Source organism: Thunnus thynnus, chromosome 22 (genome assembly GCF_963924715.1).
Source record: "Thunnus thynnus chromosome 22, fThuThy2.1, whole genome shotgun sequence".
Taxonomy (NCBI): domain Eukaryota; kingdom Metazoa; phylum Chordata; class Actinopteri; order Scombriformes; family Scombridae; genus Thunnus; species Thunnus thynnus.
The window spans coordinates 6923813-6950641 of NC_089538.1; the positions used below are offsets into that span (position 1 = coordinate 6923813).

General features: G+C 39.6%; 1 protein-coding gene across 4 annotated transcripts in view; it reads left to right on the forward strand.

The window, feature by feature from the left end:
• Positions 1–26829, forward strand: part of nlgn2a (neuroligin 2a) — a 191286-nt gene that overhangs the window by 99130 nt on the left and 65327 nt on the right. For 3 of the 4 annotated variants that reach the window (XM_067579432.1, XM_067579430.1, XM_067579431.1), the window contains one exon: positions 6399–6452. The exons of the other annotated variant lie outside the window; for it this stretch is intronic. In XM_067579432.1, the coding sequence (XP_067435533.1) occupies positions 6399–6452 (54 nt within the window). The remainder of the gene's footprint in view (positions 1–6398; positions 6453–26829) is intronic. 4 annotated transcript variants of the gene reach the window in all.

Below are 26829 nucleotides of genomic sequence, written 5' to 3' on the forward strand. Positions count from 1 at the left end.
TACACACATACACACACACTCACCAGAACGTCTACTTACAATGTGTGAAATAGAGAATGTGTGTGTGGGTGACCGACTCTTAGAGGGGCGGTCACGTCTCACTCATCCCAGTTACTCATCTACAACCTGCTCTCCCATAAACACGCACACCCGTGCACAAATCTTATTGAGTTATTCGCTACATTTTCTGCTGCAATATTTTAGCTCTAGGACAATGACAACGTCGCCATCTCTTCTGCTCTCTGTCTCTCTCTCTTACACACACACACACACACACACACACACACACTGTCCTTTGCGCGGCTTCCGAACAAGCGTCCATCATTCATGGTCGACGCTCACTCACAAGCTGTCAGGCACAGTTCCATTTACTCGTAGATCATGCCGGACTGGCACACATTGCCTAAATGAGCTACTCAACACCTACTTACTCTTGTGCCTGCACAGAAACATTTGTTACACACAAACATACACTCACTCATATCATAAAAACAAAGAAATGAGCATCTTTCCAATACAGACTACTGTCTGTATCGATCCAGAAGAAGGTATCAAACGGTACAGATAGAAATTTAATGTTGATATCAATATGAAAGATATAAGATATACATACAATATACAGCATGGTGCATTGCTATGTAATCTCACCCTATATATATACTGTAGGTCTGGGGTATATGGTTAATATACATATATGTATATATCACAAAAGGTTAAATATATGAAAAATCACACATACAACAAAGTTTGTATGTTCATTTCTGCTCAAAGCAATGAATTGTGTTTTAACGTTAGTCTGTTACACAATATATGAAAAAGAAAACCTCTAAAAATGAATATTATTAGTTTTTAATTACAGCTTGCTAAGCAGATAATTACGTTTTTGGAACTAATTGTTTATTGGTTTAAAGACAATTAGCGTAGTACAATTGAGACCAATGTACAAATAGTCAAACAATTACAGTATACACTGTCTGCAAATGACAAAGATGAGAGAAAAGAACAAAAAGGAGGAGTGGGGGGGTGGGGGGAAGGAGCTTGAATCAAAGGGGAAGGGGGGGGGGGGTGCTAATAACATGACTGACATAGCAGGGCTCCATCTTCTCAAGAATTTCTTCCTCTGAAGCCTCAAGTTATGTTACAGAGTAGCCACAAGCACTCTACCTATGACTGGAATGTTGGGAAGGTGGGTTTTAACCAGTTTACAGTGATTCCTTTAATGGTTGCCACTAGGAGAATCCAAAGAAGATATGAATGGCTTCAGTAGACAATTCTGACAACTGTTTTTGTACACCATAAAGTGTAGTTGACAGGCGTGTAGGTTCAAAAACTCCTGACTGTGAATAAACCAAAGAATTCTGCACTCTCAGTCACTTTATTAATGAAGTTTCAATCATCAGACCTTATCAGGAAAAATTCATATGATCAAACACTGGCACCATATACTGTATATATACTCACCAAGTGTTTTATTAGGAACACTCCAATACAACGGCTCTGCCATAAATTCTACTTTCACAAAGCTTATACATATTTTATTCACTCTATTAACACACATGAGGGGGGCAAAATATTTGGAAGTCTTTTCAGTATAATACACTCCAGTACACCACCACCCACTACGACCTCAATAATAAACTATAAACTAATAATTATCACCTTTCTGACAATGTCAACTAAAACCAAAAATGTATAAGCTTCTTGAAAGTAGAATGAATGACAGAGCTGTTGTATTGGATTGCATTAGATTGCACAGGTGTTCCTAATAAAGTGCCCTGTGAATGTAAATCTGACCCAGGAAAAATTAATCAGAGGCTGCCACCAGCACCTCCCATCATTTATATAAATTATAAGGTGTCAATAAGCTGATCCAGTTATGAAAGTGTAAAATGAATACATATAATCCATTATAAAAATCATATATCCAAGAATAAACCAATAAGTATATATCATAGACAGAAAAAACTCTATATATCAAAATTAGTAATATTATGCAAAAAGGTTAGTTATTAGGTTATTAAACAACAGACAATCACACAAAAAGGCAATATTAACAACAATCAAAGCTCATAATAATCACAACAATCAGATCACAAGGTCACAATATCAAAATGTTGATCAAAAAGAAAGATTCCATTGTGTGTTGCACAATATCATGTTTTGTGCAGGTCAGATTGTGATATATGTAATGCCAGTGCTTTCTGACAATATGAATTTTACCTTATGAAGGTCTGAGGATCAACACTACATGTGATTATTTGGTTTCTTCACACTCACAGCTTGCTCAGAATCATCATTTTGGAGATAAGAGTTTGCATAGTGATAATATAATTTCATCATTCTGCTTAACGTTCATAAAATTTCATTCTTTTCCCTGCACCCTGTGTATAAATGTATGTGCATCTCCAAAAACCGCTTGCCTGCCGGTGTATCGTGTCTGTCCGTTTTGCATGCATGTGCACTGTGCGAGGATGTGTAAGTGCGATGTGTGTGCGCACGTGAGTATGTGGCCATTGGGAGAAGTGGAGCTGAAGTGAAGACTTACATAACCAGCTTCAAAGGAAGCTGCAGTCGGCCGGCCCGCCTCCCCCTCCTGCCCCCCACCCCCGCCCCTCCTCCCGCAATACAGACACAGCAAAACGCAAGGAGAGAGACGAGAAAACAGTTTCACACAGAGGAGGATAAAAGAAAGAGATGATATAGAGGAGAGAGGCTGTCAACAACTTTAGGTCTAAAATATTCTTTAGCAAGTACTGTATAATTCATGAAATCAAAATAAAACATACAGACATCATATAGCTGCTTAACAACTGATTGTTTTAATTAAAATATGTAATACTGTGTACTCTGAATGTTTCACAATTGTAAATCATGGTATTTTTGTCATCTACAGACTGGTATGTGTGGTTGATGGGTTTATGGTGCTCCATCAAACTGCACATGCTACCGTCACCTGGGCTCCTTTGATTGGGAAAAGAGTCTTACAATGTCAGGAAAACCAGGTTTTTTTCCCCTCTGGGCTTGATTCACACTGCCAGGCTCCTCACCCACTCATTGCAAAAAGATGTCAATCAAGCTCCTTTGTTACACTTTTTCTCAGCGTGTTGCTGGGCCAGTAATGGTTGCTTGATTGTTGCTTTGCTTTTCCCCATTTTGTCAAAGTTACCTGGGTTTCTTTGATGGGCAGGTTACTATTAAAAGTTTTTCATCACTTGGCTAAACCTTTTAGTACATAGTTTTGACATGCATCAATCAGCAACATTCCTCTTTAGTTGTTTTCAGCTTTGTGTTGCACAATCAATTAGCTAATGAGGTGCTGCAGATGTTTTTACTCCCATGTGTGTCAGCCTGAAACTAATTACGCTCATATTCATAGTCAAAAAGACAGTAGCTGAATGTTTCTTAGTGGAAAACACCATTTAACTGTTTTTTCAAGTAGTAAATATTACTGGAAAAACACTATAAACCTCAGTCATCAGGTTGTAAATACCATAGAAAGTATTAACAACATCAGCTCTCAGGTTGTAATGACTAAAACTATCGTAAATTTCAGCTTTTAGGCCATAAATATTACTTGTCAAAGTGAAAGTTTTCATTCCGTTAGCCATTATAAGTCATTTTCTTATGATGAATTTTTGCTTGGAGCCAGCTGTCAAGTCATTTCTAATAATTATTTCAATATCTGAAAACAGTGTTTATCTCTAGATATAAATATCTGGAAGGAGAGTCTATTGGAAGCAAGTCCGTGTCCAAGTTCAACAGAGAGACAGTGTTTCTACTACCTCACCAGTCAACTAGGAGCTCAAGGACCAAATGTGGGATAATGAATCGGCAACACCAACTAACACGTCATCAGGGTGCTCGACTTTGCAATTTTTAAGATACCTATTTGTCTTGAATTCTGTTTTAATGTATTTTTTTTTTTAACTGTGTGGTCATTTTTAGCCACTAGTGTGTTGGTCGGTCCACTACTTTGGTCCACACTGAAATATCTCAACAAATATTTGATGATGACATATATACACACATGTGTTTGATGAATTGGAACAAAAGGTCGTACAAACATTGATGGTTTCCAGATGATGAATCCGCAGGGTGACGCCCTGCTAGCAGGTTTTCGATTATGAGTTAAATGTCTCCACCACTGTTGGGTGGATTGCCATGAAATGTGTTCCAGACATTGATATTCAACACAGGATGAACTGTAATAACCTTTTCTCTAGCACCATCTTCAAGTCAAAAATTCAGTTTGCTTTGGTTTACCACCAAATACCTGCAAAACTATTGCAATTCCCATTAGCCTCAGCTGTACTATGCATTTAGCGCTAATTAGCAACTGTTAACATGCTAACACGTCATGCTAAGATGGTGAACATGATGAACATTATCAACTACAAACATGGCTGTAAACTTCTAGTCTTGTTACTGTTTATGTAACATTTTCTTATGTACTTTTCATATTTCCTTGTCGGAGATGTACTATCCCGTAGAGACTGGCCGGCCATGTGTGTATGTGTCTACTTCTCTTTGGATAACTGACAAACATTTAGCCATCTTGTAGTGTGTACTCTACGTAGGCTGTAGCTTTCACCCTTTCTGTACAGCACTCAGATGAAGAGCAGACTCCTCCAGTAAGTCAGTTAGTGTTGCAGTTATCTTTTCACAAATTCACCTGAAAGAAATCCAGTGTTTTTCTTTGCCAAACCTCATGTTCCCAAAGTGGATTTATCAGATGAAAGCTAAGGTGAAGAGTATTTTCAAGTAGTACTTACCTTCTGAAAGCTGAGGTGAACAGTATACGGATGAAATACTTTGGTCAGGGTGCAAAATTATTTTTTGGTCCACCAGCCAAATGGTTAGTTGAATGCTCAAATTTTACAAGCCACACAACAGATTACCATTGTTTTTTTTGGCTGATGAGTGAAACAAATCTACCAGCTACCTGCATATTTTACCAGCATTTGGCCGGTGGCTGCTGTTAATTTTGTGCCCTGATTTTGGTCGTGTTTCTGTTACCTAAAAGATGATTTGAAGGGTGTTTTCTGCTCATAGCTGATTTTGTAACATTTTCCTTAATCGCCTCACTTCACCATTGTGACTCTATTAGTGACAGACTACAGATTGAAGGGTTGACGGCACAGAAATCATTTGGTCACAGTCAGGTTCCTTAAATGAGACATTAGCACTTCATCAACAAATGAACAAAAACCTTCAGAGATGATGATGGAGGGAGGGAAAGAGGAGGTTATTTTCCTGTCAACGTCTTCTCCTGCTCTCTCTCTCTCTCTCTCTCTCTGTCTTCTTCTCTTCCTTTCTCTCCGTCTTCTCCTTTAATTTACCAAAAACAGCCAGTGGGCAGATGGGGATCAAATTACATTCACCTTTTACCTGCACTCCTCTGCGCAATTAGCGTCACACTTACTTGTCATTTCAAATTAACACACTGCTGTTGTGCTATGTAATTATTTACCCGCCTGGGGAATAGCTCTCTGGTTTAACCACTAAATAATGACAAACACACACACACACACATGCTCAGTCACACTCCAAAACTCAAAAGCACCTGTGCCCTATTTTACCTGCAACATGTTTAACATGCTTTTTTTTTTTTTTTTTTTACCATTACAGGTTCATTGTCTATCTGCTGTCTAATTAAAGGTGTCTTTGTGTTCAGTGTGTCTATCTAAAAAAAAGGTCTAATTAACTAATGTTGTGCAAAAGCCCTTTAAAATCTTCTGTGTGTTTTCACTGCTGAGATGTCGGCTTAAAATTTGGGGGTTTGAGCATCAGGACCCAAAGCTGCCATTCTTCCTATATAGGTGTCCTCTTCTTTGCCAGTTCTTTGTCTTTTTTCTGATCATATGGTGGGAGGAAAAGGGCTGGGTCCTGTTCTTCAAACCACAGAGGCCTTATTGCTCCACATTCCCCCTTTTCCCCCTCCTCTTCATCACCCCCACCCAGCACCCCCCAAAAAAACAGTCATACCCAGGAAATAAACAGGGTTTAATGGAGAGAGAGAGAGAGTGAGAGAGAGAGAGAGAGGAAGAGGGACTATAAACAATGGCAGCCGTTTTCTTCTGCAGGGGGAGAGGAGGAAATCACATCCAAAAACAGCTTTCTTTGATCTTGTGTCTTTTCTTGTGATAAATCTGTGTCTGTGATGCCTTTTGTTTTTGTTTTTGTACTCTTTTTAAAGGAAAAAAAACAAAAAAAAACGAAAAATACAAAAAGAAAGAAAGAAAAAAAAAAACAATAAGCAAACATGAACTCTTGCTGATTTGTCCTTTTTGCTCTTGCTTCTTTTCTTTTTTTGATATTCTTTTTTTTTCCGTTTTTGCCAGTAATCTTTTTTGAATTTTCTCTTTTCTCTTTTTCCCCCCTTTTTTTCTTAACCCTAGGTCCGCTCACAAAAAAACATGATGAATCTTCAATGAACAAGCCTCGAGACGAAGGTATTTTTGTTGCATGTTTTTCCTTTTTTCTTGTTTTGAAGTCTTTTTGGGGGATGTGTACACATAGAGTGGAAAACACACACACAAGTCAAACATCTCTTAGGTGGGACTTTGGATATGAGATGCATACCGATGTGTTGGTGTAAGTGTATGTGCTGACCGTTTCAATTAAAAAGCTGTCTTTCCTATGCAAATCATTAGCCTGATGTAACCTTGGATGATCATAACTCCTGGCTAATGGAACCCAGATACCCTTCATTATAAAGCCATCTACAGCACAGGCAGTTGTGTGTGTTTTCCAGAGGTCCTTATCTGGCTCCCGACTGACAGAGAGAGGGGCTCGGACATCATCATCACCGCCGTGCCCTTGAAAATACATTGGCCAACTAACAGCATTGTCCCCGAAACCAAATTGTTGTCAGGATTTTGAGCAACAAAGCACCTATTGAGACCAGCTTACACAATGAGGTGCATTATTATTACGCCTCAATCCCCCACTCAAGGATGAAATTGCTATTGAGTCAGGACCTACACAAATATCGAGCTAGCCTTATTCCAAGTCAATGATGATAACATCAAATCAAGAAAGGAGAAAAAAAAAAAAAAAAAAAAAAAATTGGGGACATCCAAGGACACTTGTGCCCCCGCTTTGGAAGATGTGGGTTTGATCGGCTGCTAGAATAAGGACGCAGAACTCACAGCCTGCTGTTAATTTATCTCCTACCTGCAGCACGTACTCTGTGGAGGTGATTTTATCTGCACTTTCATCTCTCTCCCCCCCTCCTTGCCCCCCCCTCCCCCCTCTTATTCTCTTGGACTTGTTTCTTGGAGGAAAAAGATGACTGATGATATTTTGATACATATTTCTCTTTATGCTATTTTGAGGGTTGTGCGGGTGAATCTTTTTCTTGCTCCGTGATGCTCTTTGATTTGGGGTATTTTTTGAAGTCGGGAGTCGGAGGAAGTTTGACACAAGAGGATTTTCTTGGTGATCAAACGCACTGGCACAGGCACAACTTTTTGAGCTGCCACAGTCAGCAAGCAGTCAAGCCCAGTCAGGACGCCAACCCCCACCCCCCCACACCCCCCTCCCTCCTCCTCCCAACCCCTCTCCTCTATATACGTCTTTCATCCTTCATCACAACGTGCAATTAACCTTGTTTGATTGGGAACTGCTAATCCCAGTGCACTAACTCAGAAACTCACAATCCCAACCTGGAATTCATCTCGGGTTAAAAACTGGAGTCAGTTATAGACAAAAACCAAAGGGACACATTGACAGATATATGAAAAAGTTACTCAAACATAGAGATAGACTTAATGTCCTTGCATATGACTACAAATACAGAAAGCTTGCATAGAAAACAAATAAAAATGTGCACTGTATAACAATGCAGATGCAGATAATCTCCTTTGCATAAGACTACAGATACACAAAGGTAAGCTGATCCCAGTGGAAATGAGCTTCTGTACAGTCTCATTAGTTACACTGGTAACCAGGTTTCATTTTATTCATCTAACTGTGCACTTACATTTTCTTATACTCTCTCCTTACATGATGGTCTAAATGCTGTCTTAAAGCCTTCTCCACACTCCCACAATATAATTCTGGTAGAGAACCTTTATATTTCAATTTATTTTAACATGTGTTGCCTAAAATCAGTCATTTAAGGTCTCTATGTGCGCAGTTAGACACTAGAGGGCTGTTTTCATATTCATGCGCTGATAGGAGAAAGTTTGTCTGTGCTCACCTTAAGGCATGTACTGTACATACAAACATGATTTGTTACATCACAACTAGTTTGGAGTCAATCGTGGTCCAGTACGCAGAGTGTGATGTGGAAACTTGAAACATCCAGAGACAGATATGTTCTGGGTGTTATGATGAGGCTGAAGGAGTAGATGCAATTTTTTTTTTTTTACAATTTTTAACCAGGTAGTTGGACTTTTTATGGAAAAACCACCATGTCTGGAGGGACATCTAAATATATTTAGTCTAAAAAATGATCAGAATCAGCCTTCAAAACCTGCCATGTGTAATTGTAGAATGTAAACTGCTCCTCAAATTGTTAAAATCCCTCATAACTCCTAGAAACAATACTGAAGACATGAACTCCTGGGTGTCCTGAATGGCACAGTAGCTCCTGTTTGGTAACCATTGTAAAAATCCTACTTGGTTAATTTATTCTGCATCTGACATGTGGTTTTATGTTGTATTGTTATACACAACATATGTCAATAAAATAGTCACCAGAAAAAATCTCCAAACTCCTAACATCTGAAAAGAGACAGAAAGCAGGGTTTTAAAAAACAACTGTGGATCATTAGTGTAAAAACAATATAGTGAGGAAGTTGGACTGCTACAACTGCCTCACTGTGTAAAAAAACAATACAGTAATAAAATACAAAGACCAGTTGTGTGCATTAAGTCCTTTTGGTTACATCTTGCCGGATGGAAAAGATTCATACACACACTCAAAGCTGTGATACTGCCAATCTGATTCCAGCTCCCAAGCTGCTCTTAAGCTTGTTCTGTGCAAACCTACACTTTAAAACAACTCACTCATCTCTTCAATCGTCTAAACATTTGCACAAATAAAGATTTCAGCACAAGAAGCCAGATTCAGTGTGTGGGGGACTGTTACAATTTTACATTAACCTGGCACAAACTCTCCACAGTCGATCCCTTGATTTATTTTCTAACAAACAACATGCTGGACAACATTAAATGAAAGAACCTAGAAAATATGGCCGGCTTTTATCTGATAACAGCAATCAGTTCATCCATTTTGTCCACCATTTTGTCCTCATTCTTTCAGCTGCATATCAACAGCCTTTTTATATTGGTGCACCTTGAAGCAGTATATTCAAGGCCATGTAGACATCTATTCATAAGCTATTCAAGTGAAAAGTACACACTGTACATTCAAGAAGAGCAACAAGGAATTAAAGCAGCATCCTCCACCTATCTAGATGACTTCATTCAACAGCAGCAGCGTGCTCTCTGGCTTTATATCAATGTAAGAGAGCAAAGGCTATTGGGCTGCAGTGCTGCTCAGTATTGAGGCGATGTTCAAAAAGATTGATAGAGCTCACAGCAGAGCTTTGTGCATAGGTGCATGTGTGTGTGTGTGTGGTGGAGAGGAGGGGATTACAAACCACAGCGAGATTGAGCTAAATCAAATAAGAGACGGAGTGAGTGTGTTACTCTGCTGTCCTGTGTGTCAGCTCTGATCAGAGACAAACCAGAGCCACCTGAGCCCCAAACCTGGAACATATTTCTGCCAGGAACAATGTCACCTCTCGCTGATGTGCTCGCTCAGACGAACGCACGCGCGCACACACACACACACACACACACACACACACACACACACAATCACCCACAATCACACACTGCGTTATAAACAGGACCACACAATACAAACATTGATAAACCCATAAAAGGAAATGTTGCATCAAAACCAAATTATCAGACACAGATGAAGTACAGTTGATCTACATCATGTTGCATTAAGTGATCTAATCCTGGATTGGACCACCAAAACTCAGCTTATCTACCATTTTATATACAGAATATATGTGAAGTTTTAGGGCAACATACATGTTTTATATAATAATAATTATCATATGTGAGAATATAAGAAAACAATACAATATTTTTTTATTAAAGGGGAACTTTCATGGTCATTTCCAGCTCTATATTTTTATTCTGGGACACCACAAGAGTAGCTTTGTATAATTCACTGTTCAAAAAATTCCTTATTTAACTTATACTGCCCTTTATGCAGCCCCTCAGTTGAGCCTCTGTCTCTAACAGGCAGTCTTAGCTCCTGTCTCTTTAAGGCCCCCCTCCCAATGAGCACACTCTTTTGACCAGCTTACTAGAAGCCTGCCAAGGGGCAGCTGTATCGGAGTCGTGTTAAGCTACCTCCGATGCAAACCCAACACTTCCTACTTTATTGCTTCATATTAAAAGTAAAATTCTAAATAACAGGAGACTTTTATTGTGAAGTATTTACAGGAAATGAAATGTGTTCCTCACCGAATTAGTGGGAAAACACCATAATGTTTGTGGAGTGGAGCAGTGAACTTGCACGCTGTACATGGAGCAGATGACCATATAAAGAAATCTGTCACAAGCCGACGTCAGCTCGAGCTGAAAATAGAAAAGGGAACCGAGCGCTCAGAGCAGTCTGAAGCCGGTGCTTTTTGCTCACAGGGATTACTTCTGCATGCGCTTACCTCATTATTTGGCCACGTTTAATATGAACATCTGAAATTGTAACATGATATATATATGACTGAAAATAAGGAAAAGCATAATAGGCCCCCTTTAAAGTGATTGTTAAGTAAGCTATATTTAATATTTTCTTTTTATAATCCATTAATTAATCAAGGTCATCTTTTATTGCTAGCATAGCCGAAAAATGACATCTTCAATGTGAAACCACTTTTAACCACACAACAATAAAAACAATAAAATAATAGCAAAAATGAAATAAATGTCCTGGTCTCTGGAGTTCTTTAAAACAAACTTGGAAATAAATAAGAAAAAAAAAACCGAGAGAGAAACAGAAAGGTTAAGTTACTGTATTTATTGCTGCTGTTGCTTTTAATCTCGTAAAAAATCTTTTATTTCATTACCTGATTATCTTCCTTTCAAGAATAAAATGTTACTTTCGCTTTTTTCAAGCATTAAAGGCCCCATGAAACAGAAGTTACAGCGTCTTTAGCTTCTATACTGTGACCTATTTCCCAGTGAAATGGAATATTTGAGCCTTGTACAGTTATGAAAAGGATTTAAATGAAATCCTTCGCATTTGATTGCATCGGTAAAAAGCGGGCGGGGCTTAGAGTTGAGTGTGATATGGAGCTGCAGAGAAATGGAGCTGCAGAGGACTGTTGGCTCCACACACACCTCCTCACCTGTTGTTAAATCAGCAGGAGGACAAGGGAGAGATGAATTATACCTCAGCCACATTGTGTTGGAAATGAAAATGTTTTTTGCCCAAACAGACATCTCCTCCTATCTCTCTTCATATTACTCTGTTAGCTACTATGATCCACAAAAGGTGAAGTGCGGTTTTTATATGACCGGTGTACTCACCCAAAGTCACATTTGATTGGATGAACTTTTGTAAACACCCCTGAGTGCAGGATGAGTCATCAAACATTTGAAACAGTTTTACAGGAAGAGAAAAGACAGGGATGTTGATGAAAAAATACTCTGATAATGATTTTTTGACATATATTTGGCATATAACAAGAGATAAATGAACAATCAACACAGAGACACAGGATAAAAACTGTGAAAATGTATTTTTCATATCATGGGGCCTTTAAGCATCTATATTATATCATGGATCGATGAAGGCCTTGGGTTTTTTCCAATAATGCAGTCAATTTTCTTCATGGCTAGTGATGATAAGAATATGAACCATCCATCTGGGTATTTAATTACAATGTAATATTAGGTATCATTAATCAAACAAAGCGGTGAAAGGTTTTGATTTACCTTCAGTGATTCTGTTAGCCAATACTTCATTTTCTGTTAATAAGCTACTATAATGCTGTTACTTTCCCAGACTGCAGGGATGATAGAATCATTCCATTTTATATTTTTATTTCACAGCGCTCAGTGCTTGCTGCTAACATATAAACTGAAACAGAAGGCTAAAAAGCATCAATGATACATCAAGTGTAGCCTTTTTTTTTTTCTTTATGAGAAATATCACTGGATGTATAATCTAAATAAAGGAGAGAATGCTATTTCCTATTGTCAAGGAAATTACATATGCTAAGCAGTAACACTAGACCTAATGTTTATTTGGGAATTATTGTTGTGAGGCGTGCAGTCAGGTAAAAGTGATTTGTTTACTTTTACTGTACATTTAGCTATTATAAAGATCAGTAAGTTTTCAGCTTATATACACAGATAACCAACTGCAGCTAATTACTGTTAAATGGAGCCTTTTCTGTTTGTTAAAGGCACGGTCTATAATTTAAATGTAAACACCACCAAATAAAGATTTAAAATTGGAGCCTGCTAGCACTCACAAGTTGAATGATGGATAGATGACAGTTGATAACTACAAAATCCAAGCAATTAATGTTGATGATGCTGTTAAAGCTGCATTTATTGATTCTTTTTATCCGCTGGGGGAGGCAGAACAAGCTGTAAACACAACACTGACATCATCTTATAAAGTTGTTGTGGTAAATGTGTTAGCAAACAAATGCTCTCACATCCAGTAGACAAAGACCAACATGAACATTTACTTGGAGTCTTATCCATGTCCAGTATTCACTGTCCTTTTAGCTCTGTTTTGGTCTCCACCAGCTCTTGAGGGAAAATATCTGTATCTTTAGCTGCTAAATGCTTCACTGTAGTTGCTAATTTTGTCTATCAGCTGTGTAATGATGGGCGGGTTGAGAACAAAGTTTCTTCAGTGAAACACATCTTCCTGCTGCTGGTGGAAGTTAACTTGAGAGTGGAGTCGCAGCCTCTAAAATCAAAACAATGAGCTAAAAGAGGCTAAAACACTTAATAGAGCTGGGGGAGACTCCAGGGTTGGATTTCTGACCCCTTTCACATTACAAATTTAATCCATTGTTCATATAAAAATATTGATTAGTACAGCTTTAAAGGTTTGTTTGCCTGCTGTGTTAATCCTTCAAAACACAACTGGCCTATATTTACAATTATGATCCACTGAAAAACAAACAAAAAATCTAGAGTATTCATTTTTAAATCGCACTCTTCAATTATGGATGAGAATATACCTCAAATTCATGTTGTGCTGAAGAAGAAGACTTTAATTCTAGTTGCACCAATTTCTAAACTTAATGTCAAATTTGTGAGGTAAACATATGCTACAGATAAGCATTGTTTACTGACCTCCAACTAGGTCATCGCAGACCCATATAATACTGTTTATGGAATGAATATGGATTGTGTCAAAGTGTTATATACTGCATATTTCTGTAACTTTTCCAGTTTTAACGAACTACTTCAAGAATAAATTGCTACAGTAGTACTTAGCATTTTGCATTAATATTTATAATGGTGAATTGATTTTGATGTGCATACAATAGTTTAAACATAATATACTATATCAGGGCAAGTTCAGCACAATATAGTCTGTCTAACTAAAGTATTAATAGAATAAGAATATGTCTGTGGCATCAGCAGCAAAAACCCACAGTATTAATGTTACACAACTCTGCAATATGTGCAAGAAAAATCACATCAATGTAAAACAACAATGCCCAGGATATGGTGTTAACAACTCAGTAGAGCAACATCAGCATTCACACTGACGTTTTTATAATACTTAGGAAATGATTTATCTTATCCAGGATATTGTGAACAGCATGTGTCCCAGATTTTAAACAGAATACTTAACTACACAGCATGCAGGCTCTGGAATTAATACAGACCGAGCGCCAAACGCTTGTAAAACTTTATCTTTAAAATTTGCTGTCCCTGCTGACCGCCGTGTACTCAAAAGCAAAGCAGTGGCTCTGTATCAAACAGGCTTTTGATTAACTGTTTGTAACACTGGCTGTGCAAAAAGTGGCAGCGTTTCTGTACCGTCTGGATGAATGAGCGCTGTTTACTGACTCAGTTGTTAATGAATGTCTTTTAATGACATATGTCACCCAATAGCTGTAACAGGCTTTGGATGTCAGACAGTTTTCGTAAAGGAAATGTATACGTTTAGCTGCAAGAGGTCGAAGTCTGTATGTTAGTGGAGGGCAAGGAAAATGGAGAGCCAGAGAGTGAAAGACAAAGCAAAATGGATAAAAAAAAAGATGTAGACGGGTATTAGTCAGAGTGATGGCAGGAAGTTTCGATGCTTTGTGTTTGTTGATGGCGAGCTAGGTGAAAGACGCCAGAGAGCCGTCCGGAGCGGCTTTATCACAGAGACACTTCAGCGAGAAACGCAAGACAATAGAAGACATTACGGCGCTCCCTCCTGGATGGCAAGATGGTAGATGGTGCGAAGCAATAATAAGAGTTTGTTTTCGTCTGTGCTAGACAAGCTTTTGTTTCCACTCTGTTTTTGTCTGCATCAACGTATTTTTCTCAATTTCCTCTTCTTTTTTTTCCGCCCGTTACTCTCTTCCCTCCTCCTCTCTCTGTCTCTCTGTATTGTGTGGTGTTTCCACTCTGGTTATAACTCTGCTAACAGACGTTGGCCTGTGGGCAAAGCTGCATCTCTTTGTATCGGCTTCTCTGTTCGTGCTCTCAGACGTACACACAGTCGCTCTAAAACACTCCCCCCCGCCCCCCTCCCTCCTATTACGCTCACAATCCCTTGTTTTTTGGAATACAGCACCATGCGAGGACGGAGACTTGGCACATTTCATCTTTTTCATATAATTAGGAGCATCCAGGGAGATGCTCTCCTGCTAAATCTCTCCATTTCCTGTAGGCTTTTCGACGTGGACACAGTGTAATATTCAATGTACTGTACAATACACATTTTAACAGACAAATCTCTAAATTGTGGAATACAAAAGGACAAGAAAACCGCAAGTAATCAGCAGTGAGAAATGTGCAGGCTGTCATCCATTCTATTATTTATTTCACCATTTTTACATCCTTATGTGCTGAGTACAAATTACTTTATAAGAGGATTTTGAATGGAATGAGATGGCACAGGGACACGGTTGAGTAGAATATTGAAACATGATGAAAGGAGAATGGGAAGACAAAGCAGTAAAAAGCAACAGAAGAGAATTGAGGGAGGGGGGCAAGACCGAATTTAACAGCTCACTGTGGGAAATGCAACATATAAAACACAGGAAATATCAGAACATAACAAAACAGGACATCCTGGTGCAAAAAACAAACAACAGTACAGCATGGCACAGTACAAAAGAGCCTAGAACAGAATTTTCTGCAGGAAAGGATGTACAGTACTGTCAAACCAGCTTTATTTTAACATTACTACAGAGACTCAATCTCTTGTCTCTTTCTATCACTCTCTCAGTGGGCCTGTCGGTTATTTGCTGCTGAAACTCCCTGCCTCCCCATCACCTCGACGTTCGGCCCACGTCGTGTCAAGGTTGTGTCAATATCGTGTCGAATACACCTACTCCATCGCAACACTGACAGTTACTATTTTATTGAGCTTGAAACCCTTTGACAAGACAAAGAAAGTGAAGAGGAGGGAAGGGAAAGACGGAGATGAAAAGGATCGGAAGGTACCGGGAGATAGAGCAGGACAGCGGATGAGAAAGAAAGAGACGGGGGAAAGAGAGAGCTACTTGGCGCCGTGTCATCTGTCAGCTAGCTTAGCGCTTGGGAAAAAGCTCAACACAGTTTTTTGTTTTGCTCTTGGCTGGGCTTATTGCCGTGTGTAATGGCTATAAGGGACTGAGGGAAGCAACAGTGAAGGCTGGCTCAGCTCCTCTTCCACTCCTGGACCTTAGTGAATAGCCCAATGCTGGCTTTGAGCTAGCCAAGAGCTATTGTGGGTCTATTTAATCCAAATCAATAAACTTTAAAGTGCTCACTGAAACAAATGAAGTTTGGAATTGTCAAATTGTATTGCAGAGAAGACCTCCCAGCTGGCACTAATGAGATCAGCAATATTAGTGAAGGATTTCAGAATTACACACTAGGTTAATGATTGCACGTTTTAAGAGCTGAAATGTGCATTCAAGCGTACTGCATATGATAGAAGCAAGGGAGCATTTAAATATGTAACTCTCAAGTGTTCGCACTGTGAAATCGGGAACACCACCAAAAATTCAGTGCAGTGCTATACTTAGCAGCAAGAAAAGATGCTGTACAAGTTGTGGGATAGATGTTAATCCATGACAGCTGACCTCCTCGACGGCTACAAGAGTTGTTTCTGTGCTATTTATCTCTACATCTGTACCCATTCCCATGATGCCGTGTTGGAAATATGGTTGCAAACCCTGCGGAGAGAATATTTGCTCTATTAGGGTTGATTGATGTAGAGGAGATTTGCGATGGAGGAGGCTTTAGAGAGCAAGACTCAGCTATGGACACATGCCCAGCTTCTTTTAGTCACTTTTTAATAATCATCATCTTTCACTCCACGCTGCCACCGCATGACTTAAATTTGGGGGCTGGAAATTTCAAAAGATACTTGATAATAACAGTATGTGGCGTAATTTTTTTACTCTGAATGAAAGAACTACAGAACAGGAATTAAAATGGGAATTTTAACACTTTTAAGCTCTGCACAGGGTCCGATTAATCTTTGGTTTTTGTGTCAAACGTTGTAAACTGCAATGCTGGCTGCAAGATTTTTAAACAGATACAGTGTACTTTGCTGTTACACTCATTTCAATTATGTTCATCCTCATGCGACATTGCTTTAGTATTGTTGGTTTAATTAAGATTTAATGTTCATGTTTGTGAAGGTTAGTTCTTCCAGCAGAATCTTGTTATCGTGTTCTGTGAAAGCTCCCCTCAAAGATTTGTGCTTTTCTGCCAAATCTAACTGGATAATAATTTGCTTTAAATGGTCAATTCCTCGACATAAGCTTCTGTAATTATGTATATACCTATTATCAAACTTGCAGAGTGGCAAAAGTAATCAAAGTTAAACAGTTGTACTAAAATGCTGGATCTAAAAACAGCAGTAGCATTGAAAATTGTGGTTCTCTGCTGCCTGCAAGTTTAATTAAACCCACACTTCAAACATCTGATAAATAGCATTGGAAACAGGCAGTGTAACCTGTTTTAAAGGTGTATATAAATATTTGAGCCAATAAAAATATTCTTGGCAGGCGCTTTTATTTACGAGTTAGTGGAACGTGTGCCAAGGTGTTAATTTTGGATTCTGCATCAACACAAGAGACAGATGTGATCGACTAGGACCACAGGTGGAAGAATTCCATCAGTCATATTTCAAGATAATTATGTTTTTTTTTTGGTTTTTTTTGGTTGAGTTGCATAGATACAAGAAAGTGTGGGTGTTGTAAAAACCAGTCACAGTGATGTCAGCTTTGAAGCAGCAGCGTTACGCCATCAGATTAACTGTCAGCACAGACAAGACGAGATAAGTGGCTGCTGATAATCCATATCCCTCCTGGGGTGACATGGAGCACAGGAAAAGGAAGATCTCTATACATGGAGAAATGTTTGATTACAGATGAACGGCTACACACACACACACACACACACACACTGGGGTGAAAAGGCAAGCTCATAGCAATGGCGGCTGTATGGCGGAGATCACAAGCTGGAACCGTACGCCTCCTGAGGAAACACAAAACACACACATATCGAGCTAGTATAGACAGCAGGAAAGATGAATCATTTCTCTCACACGTCAGCTCAGCCGTTACATGTTGAGCAACTTTGTTAAGTTGCAAAAGTCCCACTCACTTTGACTAGCCGCTGCCGCTTTTTTTTTTTTTTTTTTACCCCCCCAGGTTGTGTTGTCTCTCTCACTTTGTACTTACTGCGTTTGTGTGTTTCCACCTGGATTGGATTGTAACTGTTGGAGTAGCATTCCAATTAAGGAGGTATTGTTATGTATGAGATGGAGAGTGGTGGGTAGAAGCAGAGCTGACAGCATTACTTAATGGGAACGCTGGTGTCTGAATGGAGACGACAGCGGAGACTCTCTACACCCAATTTATTGTTTCTCTGCTCCTACTGCTGGAACTCTTACACTCACAGATACAAGAAGAATGCATGGCACCCACATGGTAATATACTTTACAGTTTATTATGTATATCTTAAGCAATAACTTAACATGAACAATTAATAAAGACAACATCGGTAAAAAAAACATTCACTCTGAAATGCCCAAGGTAAAACAAACAGATACAGATTGGCACCAATCACCTCCCGCTCCTCTGCAAATATACGATTCAGTGCTCACAGCTCTGATTACTGGTGCTTTAGGTTCTCAGTAAATGAATTAGAGCTATTGAGTTCTGTGATGTTTACTGGCATGGAATTCCACTCTTGTTTGGTTTGAATAGAAAACAGAGAGTGACTGAAAGAGCTTTTTTTCGCAGTGTGATGATACACTCTTTTCTTAATGCCGCGCTTTGTCGAGATAGCAGTCATGCATGTATAATTTTGAATGCAAGAAATACATCCGCAAGTGTGATAAAACTCCTGAAGAGTTTATGATCACTCAAGGTTGAGTAAACATAGATTTATCATAGATGAAGAAAGTTGCTGTGTCTGAGTGTGTGTGTGTGTTTGTATGTAAGGACTCTCTCAGGGTACGTCTCTATAAGGGAGGGGGATGGATAAGCCAGCCTCTGGATCCAAGCCTGTGTCAATGAGGACTCACCGCAACACACACTCACACTCATTCAGTCCCAATTAGACCCCAGACACCCCGTGAAACCAGGGCTGAAACGGCAGCCCCAGTAATGGCCAGATCGTTATAGGAGGGAGGGAAAGGAGCAAGGGTGGAGAGGCCAAGAGAAAGAGAGAGAGAGAGAAGGGGAGGGAGGGAGGGAGGAAGAGAGGGGATAATGAGAGGTTGCATGGGGACGGATGAGGAGGAGCATAGCTGAGTACATAGACACACATAAATGATGTGCAAACACAAAGGAAAGAAATGTATGTGTATTTACAGTAGGTGCACGCATGATTGCCTTCCATTGACATTCATTCCTTACACTTGTTCCTTAAAGTAATAACCTGCAACGTCTGCAGTATATAAAAATCTATATTGCTAGTGGTGATAGAAGTAATTCAACTCGGTGATGTTAAACCTAGAGCCAGTTCATAAACGCTTCTTGTACTGTACCAAAGATAGAGAGAGAGAACAGCTTAACTCCCAGCTCTCACCATACATCTCACTCTAACCAAATCCTAACTCTCATTTTAAATTGAACCTTAGAGGATGCCGCATGGAGCTTTTCTGTAAACAAGCAAAGTTATGTTTTCCGTTCTCATAAAACATTTGCAAATCCAATTGTTTAAAACATTTTGAAAGTAGTCTTGTTCTTCCCTGCGTTTGTCGATGAATTGCTTCACTACCACCTGTAGATAAGTGGAATAGGGCTGCAACTAACCATTATTTTCATTATTGATTAATCTGCTGATTGTTTTCTCCATTAATCAATGAATCATTCGGTCTGTAAAACGTAAAATGCCCCTTAAAATGTTCCAGAGTCAAAGGTAACATCTTCCTGGTTTGTTTGACCCACAGTGCAAAACCCAAAGATTCAGTTTCCTATCATGTATGACAAAGACAACTAATCAAAATAGTTGCAGATGAATCATCTGCCGGTCGGCTGATGGATTAATCACCTTATTGTTGCAGCTCTAAAGTGGAATAATGTGAATGTGTGCTGGGGATGTGTGCAGCATCACCAGCGTACATGTGCGTGAGATAAGCAAAATAAAAACACTGCTCCATAGTGCTGCAAGCGATCGAAAACCCCTCAGGGTATCTTTAACTCAAGCCCTAACTTGTTTTTGTAGATGTGAGAGCTAGTAAATTGTCTGCATGTAAGGCTATTTTTTTAGTTTATATTCTTGTAAAGGAAAATAGTTCATATACACAAGAAAAGGACAGATATACAAGACAGGACAGTTTTTAAGCAATAAGGAATTCGGAGTGTCCATGTTTTACAGTAACAATTGCACCATTTTGTGTCAAGAGAACCATAGTTTCACTATCAGTTGTGATTTTTTTATTATATTGATATTTTTATGAGTAATTGTGCACCTGAGTGTGCCTTTAGGTTTCCACGGTCCTTCAAAAGAAAAACTCAGTATTTATTAAGACTTATCTTAAAACCTACAAACACAGACTGTCACATTAAAATGTTGGTATTTTGTTACCAGTCAAGCATAAAGAATGTTGGGATAAAGAAAAGGAAAGGAGAGGAGGAGGAGGAGGAGGAGGAAGAGGGGTCAACTGAAGTCCAAAAGGCTTAAGGCTGAAAGAAAGGGATGTGGAAAATGGAAGAGAAGAGGACTGTTAAGAGAGGAGAAGAGAGAGGCAGCGGTGGGAAAACAAGGACAATGCCTGTGTTTGTGTTGTCTTTGTCACTGTGGCATTTTGGAGGACAGAGGGGCTGTGTGCCCGGATGTGTGTGTGTGTGTGTGTGTGTGTGTGTGTGTGTGTGTGTGTGTGTATTCGCTTCCCCATCCACTCAATTTGTGGAATTGATCTGCTCCCTAATAGTGAGCAAAACAAAAAGTCAGCCTAATCCAACCACTATTTATAACACAGATGGGAGAGAGAGGAAGGGGTGAGGGATATAATTTAACAGTAGAAGTGCTACTAAAGCCTGTGATGGAGAGATGAGAAAAAGACAAATAAATAGAGAGATGCAGAAAGAAAGAAAGAAAGAGGAATTGGAATAAAAACAAGTAGCTTGAACATGTCAGGCTTCTAGCTGAGGTATGAGAGAGGTTACAAATAAACTCTCACAGCAAGAGGTTAGCCGGTGGTAGATTAAGACAGAGGGAGAAAGAGCAAAAGATTAAAAAAAAAAAAAGAAAAAGAAAGGTGGGGGATATCACAGAGAAAAATGGAGATCAGAAAACAAACAAGTGGAGAAGATGAGAGAGGTCAGGGTGGCGGCTGCCGGAGGACGAGAGCAGAGAGCGAAAGATAAAGAACGTGAGATAGATTGAGAGCAACAGGAAAGGAGGAAGAGAGAGAGAGGAGAGAGAGAGAGAGAGCACTCGCTGGTGGCGAGAGCGAAAGCCAAAGGTAGTGTGAGTGGAGAGAGGAAGGAAAGAGGAATGGGAGACAGATGGATGGACAGCAGTGGAAAATTAGAGAGGAGCACTTGTGCTTTTGGAGATGCTATTGAGTATAAAAAGAGCATGTTGTAAGACAGGCCAGTCAGGGCGGCTATTCTTTTTCCCAGTGGTCTTACTCCTCCTTTTTCTTTTTTTTTTTTTTTTTCTCTGCCTCGCTCTGCTCCTTTTTTACCTCGCCCACTCTTAATGTGCTGAGGGAGAGAAGAAGCGTTGCTGTCTGATTTAAAGAAGGGAAAGTAGACGCAGGAGGTGAAATATTGAAGTGCTGCACAATGAAGGGTTTTGTCTCTTTTTTTTGGTCTTATCTTTCCATGTCATTAAACCTCACCACAAAATCAGTTTGAGCCGTGTTAGTGTATGATAGTGAAACAGTACTAGATAACTGTCATACCTTTGAGCAGAAGCTGTTTACCCATATTTGTCGGGGTCGAAGGGGGTTCGTTGCTCTGGTCTTTGCCAGCATATTGAGCTGTGAGGTGGGTGTTTGCTCGATGTGGCAGGAAGTGAAGTTGCTATAGACAGAGTACAAACAGCACAGCAGCCAGGATCATCCTAACTCCATCCTGGTCCCCACAGCCTCAGTGTTATAAGCTCAGGCAGACAGTGAGAATAGAGACAACAGGAGCAGCACTTGGTGTGTGCTCAGTGTGTGTGTGTGTGTGTGTTTCCATAGTGGTGGAGCTTTTGGGTTCTTCGTGTTTTTTTTAAATTGATGGTTGTCATTAAATTGGAATTGAGCCTTTAAACTTTAAAGAAGCTTAATACACAATAAGTAATGTAGTGTAAAATCCTCTGTCAAACTATCTTTTTGTAAGGTTTTGATAGAGTTACAACATGCCTGTCTGATCCAACATGTAGTCATCTTTTACAATGCAATATAATAGTTAATTATCTTCAGGGTGTTTAGGGGCTTGGTACACTGGGACTGATACCTGAGAGTCAGCTGCCAAACAGCAACCTGTGAATGCAAGAAAATATTCACTTTTTTTAATTTTGACAAGATTCTTTGTTTGCTTCTTTCATTTGTGCAGTTTGTTAGCTTTGATTTTCTGGCAGAATATCATGTAAATGCAAAGCCATGTTGGAACTAACTCTCCTGCATTGAATGTCAGAGCTTCTTAGTAGCACTTGAATGCACCAACAGCATTTTCTGACATCAGCTGCATTTCAATGAGACAATTATGTAAGTATGGCAAAAGAATACGTAATGATGTAATAAAATAATATATGTGAATGTACTGTATGTGTTGTTAATGAGCTGAAACATGCAAAAACACATGTTTGCCATGAATATAAAATGATTCAAATCAAACACCAAGACAAATAAAGAATGTCTTTTTTTTAAAGGTGAGGACTAGCTGTAATACTCCTGTTTCTCACACGTATTGTAGAACCAGCGTATGGACACACACACACACAAACACACACACACGTCCCAGATGCAATCAGTATGGCCTTTGCCTTGATCCATTGTGCTCTAACGATTAAGCTTTAGCCCGGCTCAGTGGCCTATAGGCCAGTTCTGCTGCTGTGCATCTCATCACATCCCATTCATCACTGTGCATCTGTCTCCACCTCCAGCCCTCTATCACATCAGCCTGCCATTGACCTCTTATTGACCCCCACACACACACAGGCACACTCATCTTATTTGAGACAGGACGGACAAACACTAGTACAGTTTCTAAGTATTTTTATTTTGGATGCAGTTCATTTCAGATGGCACATAACCAGCTTGAAATATATTGACTAAACACCTTCAAACAGACATTTTGAAATAGCTATCAATAATATATGACAGATCATGTAAGTATGAAGTTCTGCTTTATTTTCATGTTGAAAATGGGGGCATCAAAGAAGTGAAAAACGTTTTTTTTTAATGTACAAATGAAATTCTTCTTCTCCTCTGAATATGCAGCAGATAACATTTACATGGACAGTTATGGTTTGGTTCAAGAGAAATATTTCCCCATCCGCTTTTCAATAGATGTTTTCTTAATGAGGGGAATGTGTTGCATATTTAGACCGAAGCCCCGATTCCAGAATATATTTAACCACATAAATGTACAGCGTGTCCACGTCCTTCTTAAACAGCTTGACTTGCACATAGAAGATAAGCTTTTTGTAATAATTCCGATCCATCATAACTCAAATTACAGGTCTCAGAAATATGCTCAAATGTATTCCCTCCATTACACTGTTACAATATTTTCACCACTCTGTAACCTTTCCTGTTAATTGGACCACTAGTACAAAGACCCTCTGTGTATTTGCACACAGATGACAGTTCATCATTTGCTGTGAGCAATTTCCCTATTATTACAGCTTGAAACCTCAGCGTAAAAGGTCAATATTTATCTCTACCTCACACCCACATGTGCTTGTGCACACACACTCGTCAGCCTATCCATACTAATGAAAATGAAAATAGAAATGGTGAAAAAAAAAATACACCAAGTCGAGCCCGTATGAGAGAAATGAAAATGCTAATTTGGAGATGGTATAAAGTTCTGTATGCTGCATTATTCCCCCTTGAGTTGTCGTTTCACCCCAACGTGATTCAATATCTTTTTAATTATGGCTCTCTGTAAGGAAAAGGGCCCGCCGCACCCATCTCTCCATGCTCACTTTAACATATGGGAAGATGATATCTCAGCAGGCGTCTGTGCTCTCTGTTCTGTTAAGAAGTAATATATGCTTTTTAAATGCCGTGTCCTCCACACATTTCTCTGCCGTTGTAGCTCTCAGGAAAGCCTAGTGAGATAGATTGTGGTTGAGGTTAATCATAGGGTGAGCCTCTGTTGTTATTTAAGAAAATAAACAAGAAAATATTAACGTAGATATTACAATCTAAGGTATTTCATTTCACTTATCCTTCATGTTACACACTCAAGTTCAGCCACTACTTTAGTGCATATCAATCTTTCCTCTCTCTCTCTGCTGGATTCATCAGTGTTTACTGATAGCAAACATCAATCCCCATAAAATCAACACCTGGCAGTGACATAGACCATCTCCATGGCTAATCAGTTAGTCGGAAATGCAGTGGAGATGATGGCCCGCGTCCCATCAGGAGACCAGAGGGTGGCATCTCTGAGGGCAACGGTGGGCGGTGTGTAAAACTGGAACACTCAACACAAGTTTAGGCCTAATCGTCTCATTGTCTCCGTTCTGCTTGAAAGGATCAGCAGCCGTGCTAAGCTCCTCAGGGTACCAGCCCTCAGCTGCTCTGCCATCTTGCTTTGTCTTTGTTGTTGTTGTTTGTGTTTGCTGAGCAGAGCCATTTTTTTTTAGCCACTTTGTTAGGCTATTTGATTTCATTCACCTTTCAATTTGGGTTTTGAGTTAATTATTGATTCTTCTTTGTTTTCAGTGATTTGTGTCATTATAGTCGGGGTACTTTTAATATTTTTAGTTAGTTTTGGAAAAGCTGGAGAAACAGAACAGGGTTTTAATTAGTAGTAATTCACATCTATATTTTTTCAGACTAGCCCTAATCTTGGAAAGAGTATTCTGATCCTCCACTATAGTAAAACTTGTATTACCACAATGGAAAAATACATTAAATACTATAAAAGCAAAACCCCTGTGAATTGAAGCAGCAGCAGCAGCAGTATGAAATGTTTGGTTTGCATTAGCAGTAACTTAACACAAAAATACAGCTGTAGGAGGGCAGTCAGTAAACAAGGAAGCCTCTGTCAATTAAATGAAATACAAACAGTAAGCCTGGAAATTATGCATTGTTTAGTTTGTGAGTGTGAAGGTAATTTCAATTCTCAGGCAACTAAAGAATGTAGATATAGTACATTGAGTGGTATTGCTTAATAAATGCAGACCAGAAATTACATTAAATTCAGGATTGGATACACTTAAAATCTTAAATATTATAACTTGAAGTAAAAAGTAAAAGAAGCAGGTTTTTGAACTTTCTTTGAAGTTATGGAGACACCATATTTTTAAGGTTTCAGTTGTATAATGTCTTATACACTTGGTATCTGTTTTTGATCATTTAAATGACTGTGAAAAGTAAAATAAGTGTAGATGTAAAAGATACAGATCAAAGGGAGAGAGCGAACCTCTAAGCCATGTTGACCTGTTGCTACAGTTCTGCTCGTGCTTTAGTGAAACATGCAAACAGGAGTATAACACAAATCACTGGAGTGCCACGTGTCAATATGAGTATAGGCCTCTTCTTTTCCCTAGCGACACATTTCCGACATCTCTGTGAATGCAGCATTAGCTCATGTCTGTGTGGAAGTATTGACCATCTGCCGAAAATCTAGGGTAGGATGTCGAGGATTTGTTGAGGCTTTCTAACCATATCCCATGCTGCTCGCATGGTACATGGTATACAGGACATTATGTTGCCATGCAGCATCTGTTGTGTTTGCCTGTAGACATGTTGTGAACAAAACAACTCCTGAAAAACAAATGATATGAATAGTATACATACACCACAGGTTCTCCCAGGAGAGCTGATGATCTGATTACTTTTCCGAGCACCTTGCTGCATCTAATTTGCATGTTTTTAAGAGATTAATGATGGAGCCTTAGCTGGGTTTGTGTTTTTTCGTTAGCTCTGGGAGGAGTTTATCCCACTTGGGGTTAAAATGTGGATCTAGAGGCTGGGGACCTAACCATCCACCCATTTCCGGGTGTTGCATGCTAAACTTTAGTTGTTGTAGAAACACAGCAAAGCCAGAGGCAGAGAGAGATAGACAGCGAGAGAGAGAGAGAGAGAGAGAGCGAGCGAGAGAGAGAGCGAGAGAGCTTGTAGCCCCTGAGGGCCTCAGTCCTATCTGTCACTGTGCCAGAACGATTCGCCCTGTAACTGATCCATGGACACAGAGTCTACAGGTCAACTGTGACAGCCTGCTTGGTGTGCGTGCATGTGTGTGTTTGTGTCTTATGTGGGTGCGGGTGGGTACATCAGCGCATCTGCATTCTGTCTCCCATGATGCCAGTGCCTGTCAGTCTTCATCTCCTGATGTAGAATACAGAGATGTGTGTGTGTGTGTGTGTGTGTATGTGTATGTGTGTGTGTATAGGAAGTGTGTATCTGGTCATTTGCCACTAATGAAATGAGATTCAGGTGGAGACGCGGCGAAGGGCACCGCGGGGGTTAGAGATGCACGAATGCAATATGTTGCCACAGCAACAGTCAATGAGACTTTGTCCACGTGAGAGTGGCTCATGTAGGGAGAGTGAGAGATTTAGAGAGAGAAAGAGAGGGAGAGGAGAGGCGGAAACAAGTCAAAGTGAAGCAGTTGCCATAGCGACTCTCCATTGCAGCTGCCTGTAAATTTCTCTCTCCCCAGTGTGAGTATGTCTGCCTGACTGATGCACTGGATTTAGTGTTATAGCTGTGTATATGTACGACTGTGTGTGTGTGTTCCGTGTGAAACATTTGATGCACGTTTCAGCAGGTATTCCACATACATATATATACAGTATAAGCAGGTTTCAAACGGAGCCATACACCCTCCATCTCTCTTCCTTTCTAACAGATGCTGTAGTGGTTATTTATGTGGTTGTTCTGCACTACTGCTCTCGCATGTCCTCAGGCCTACACACATACACACATGGAAGCCAAAAGGGGCTGTCACTGTGCCACAGTTCTATGTCTTGCGTGC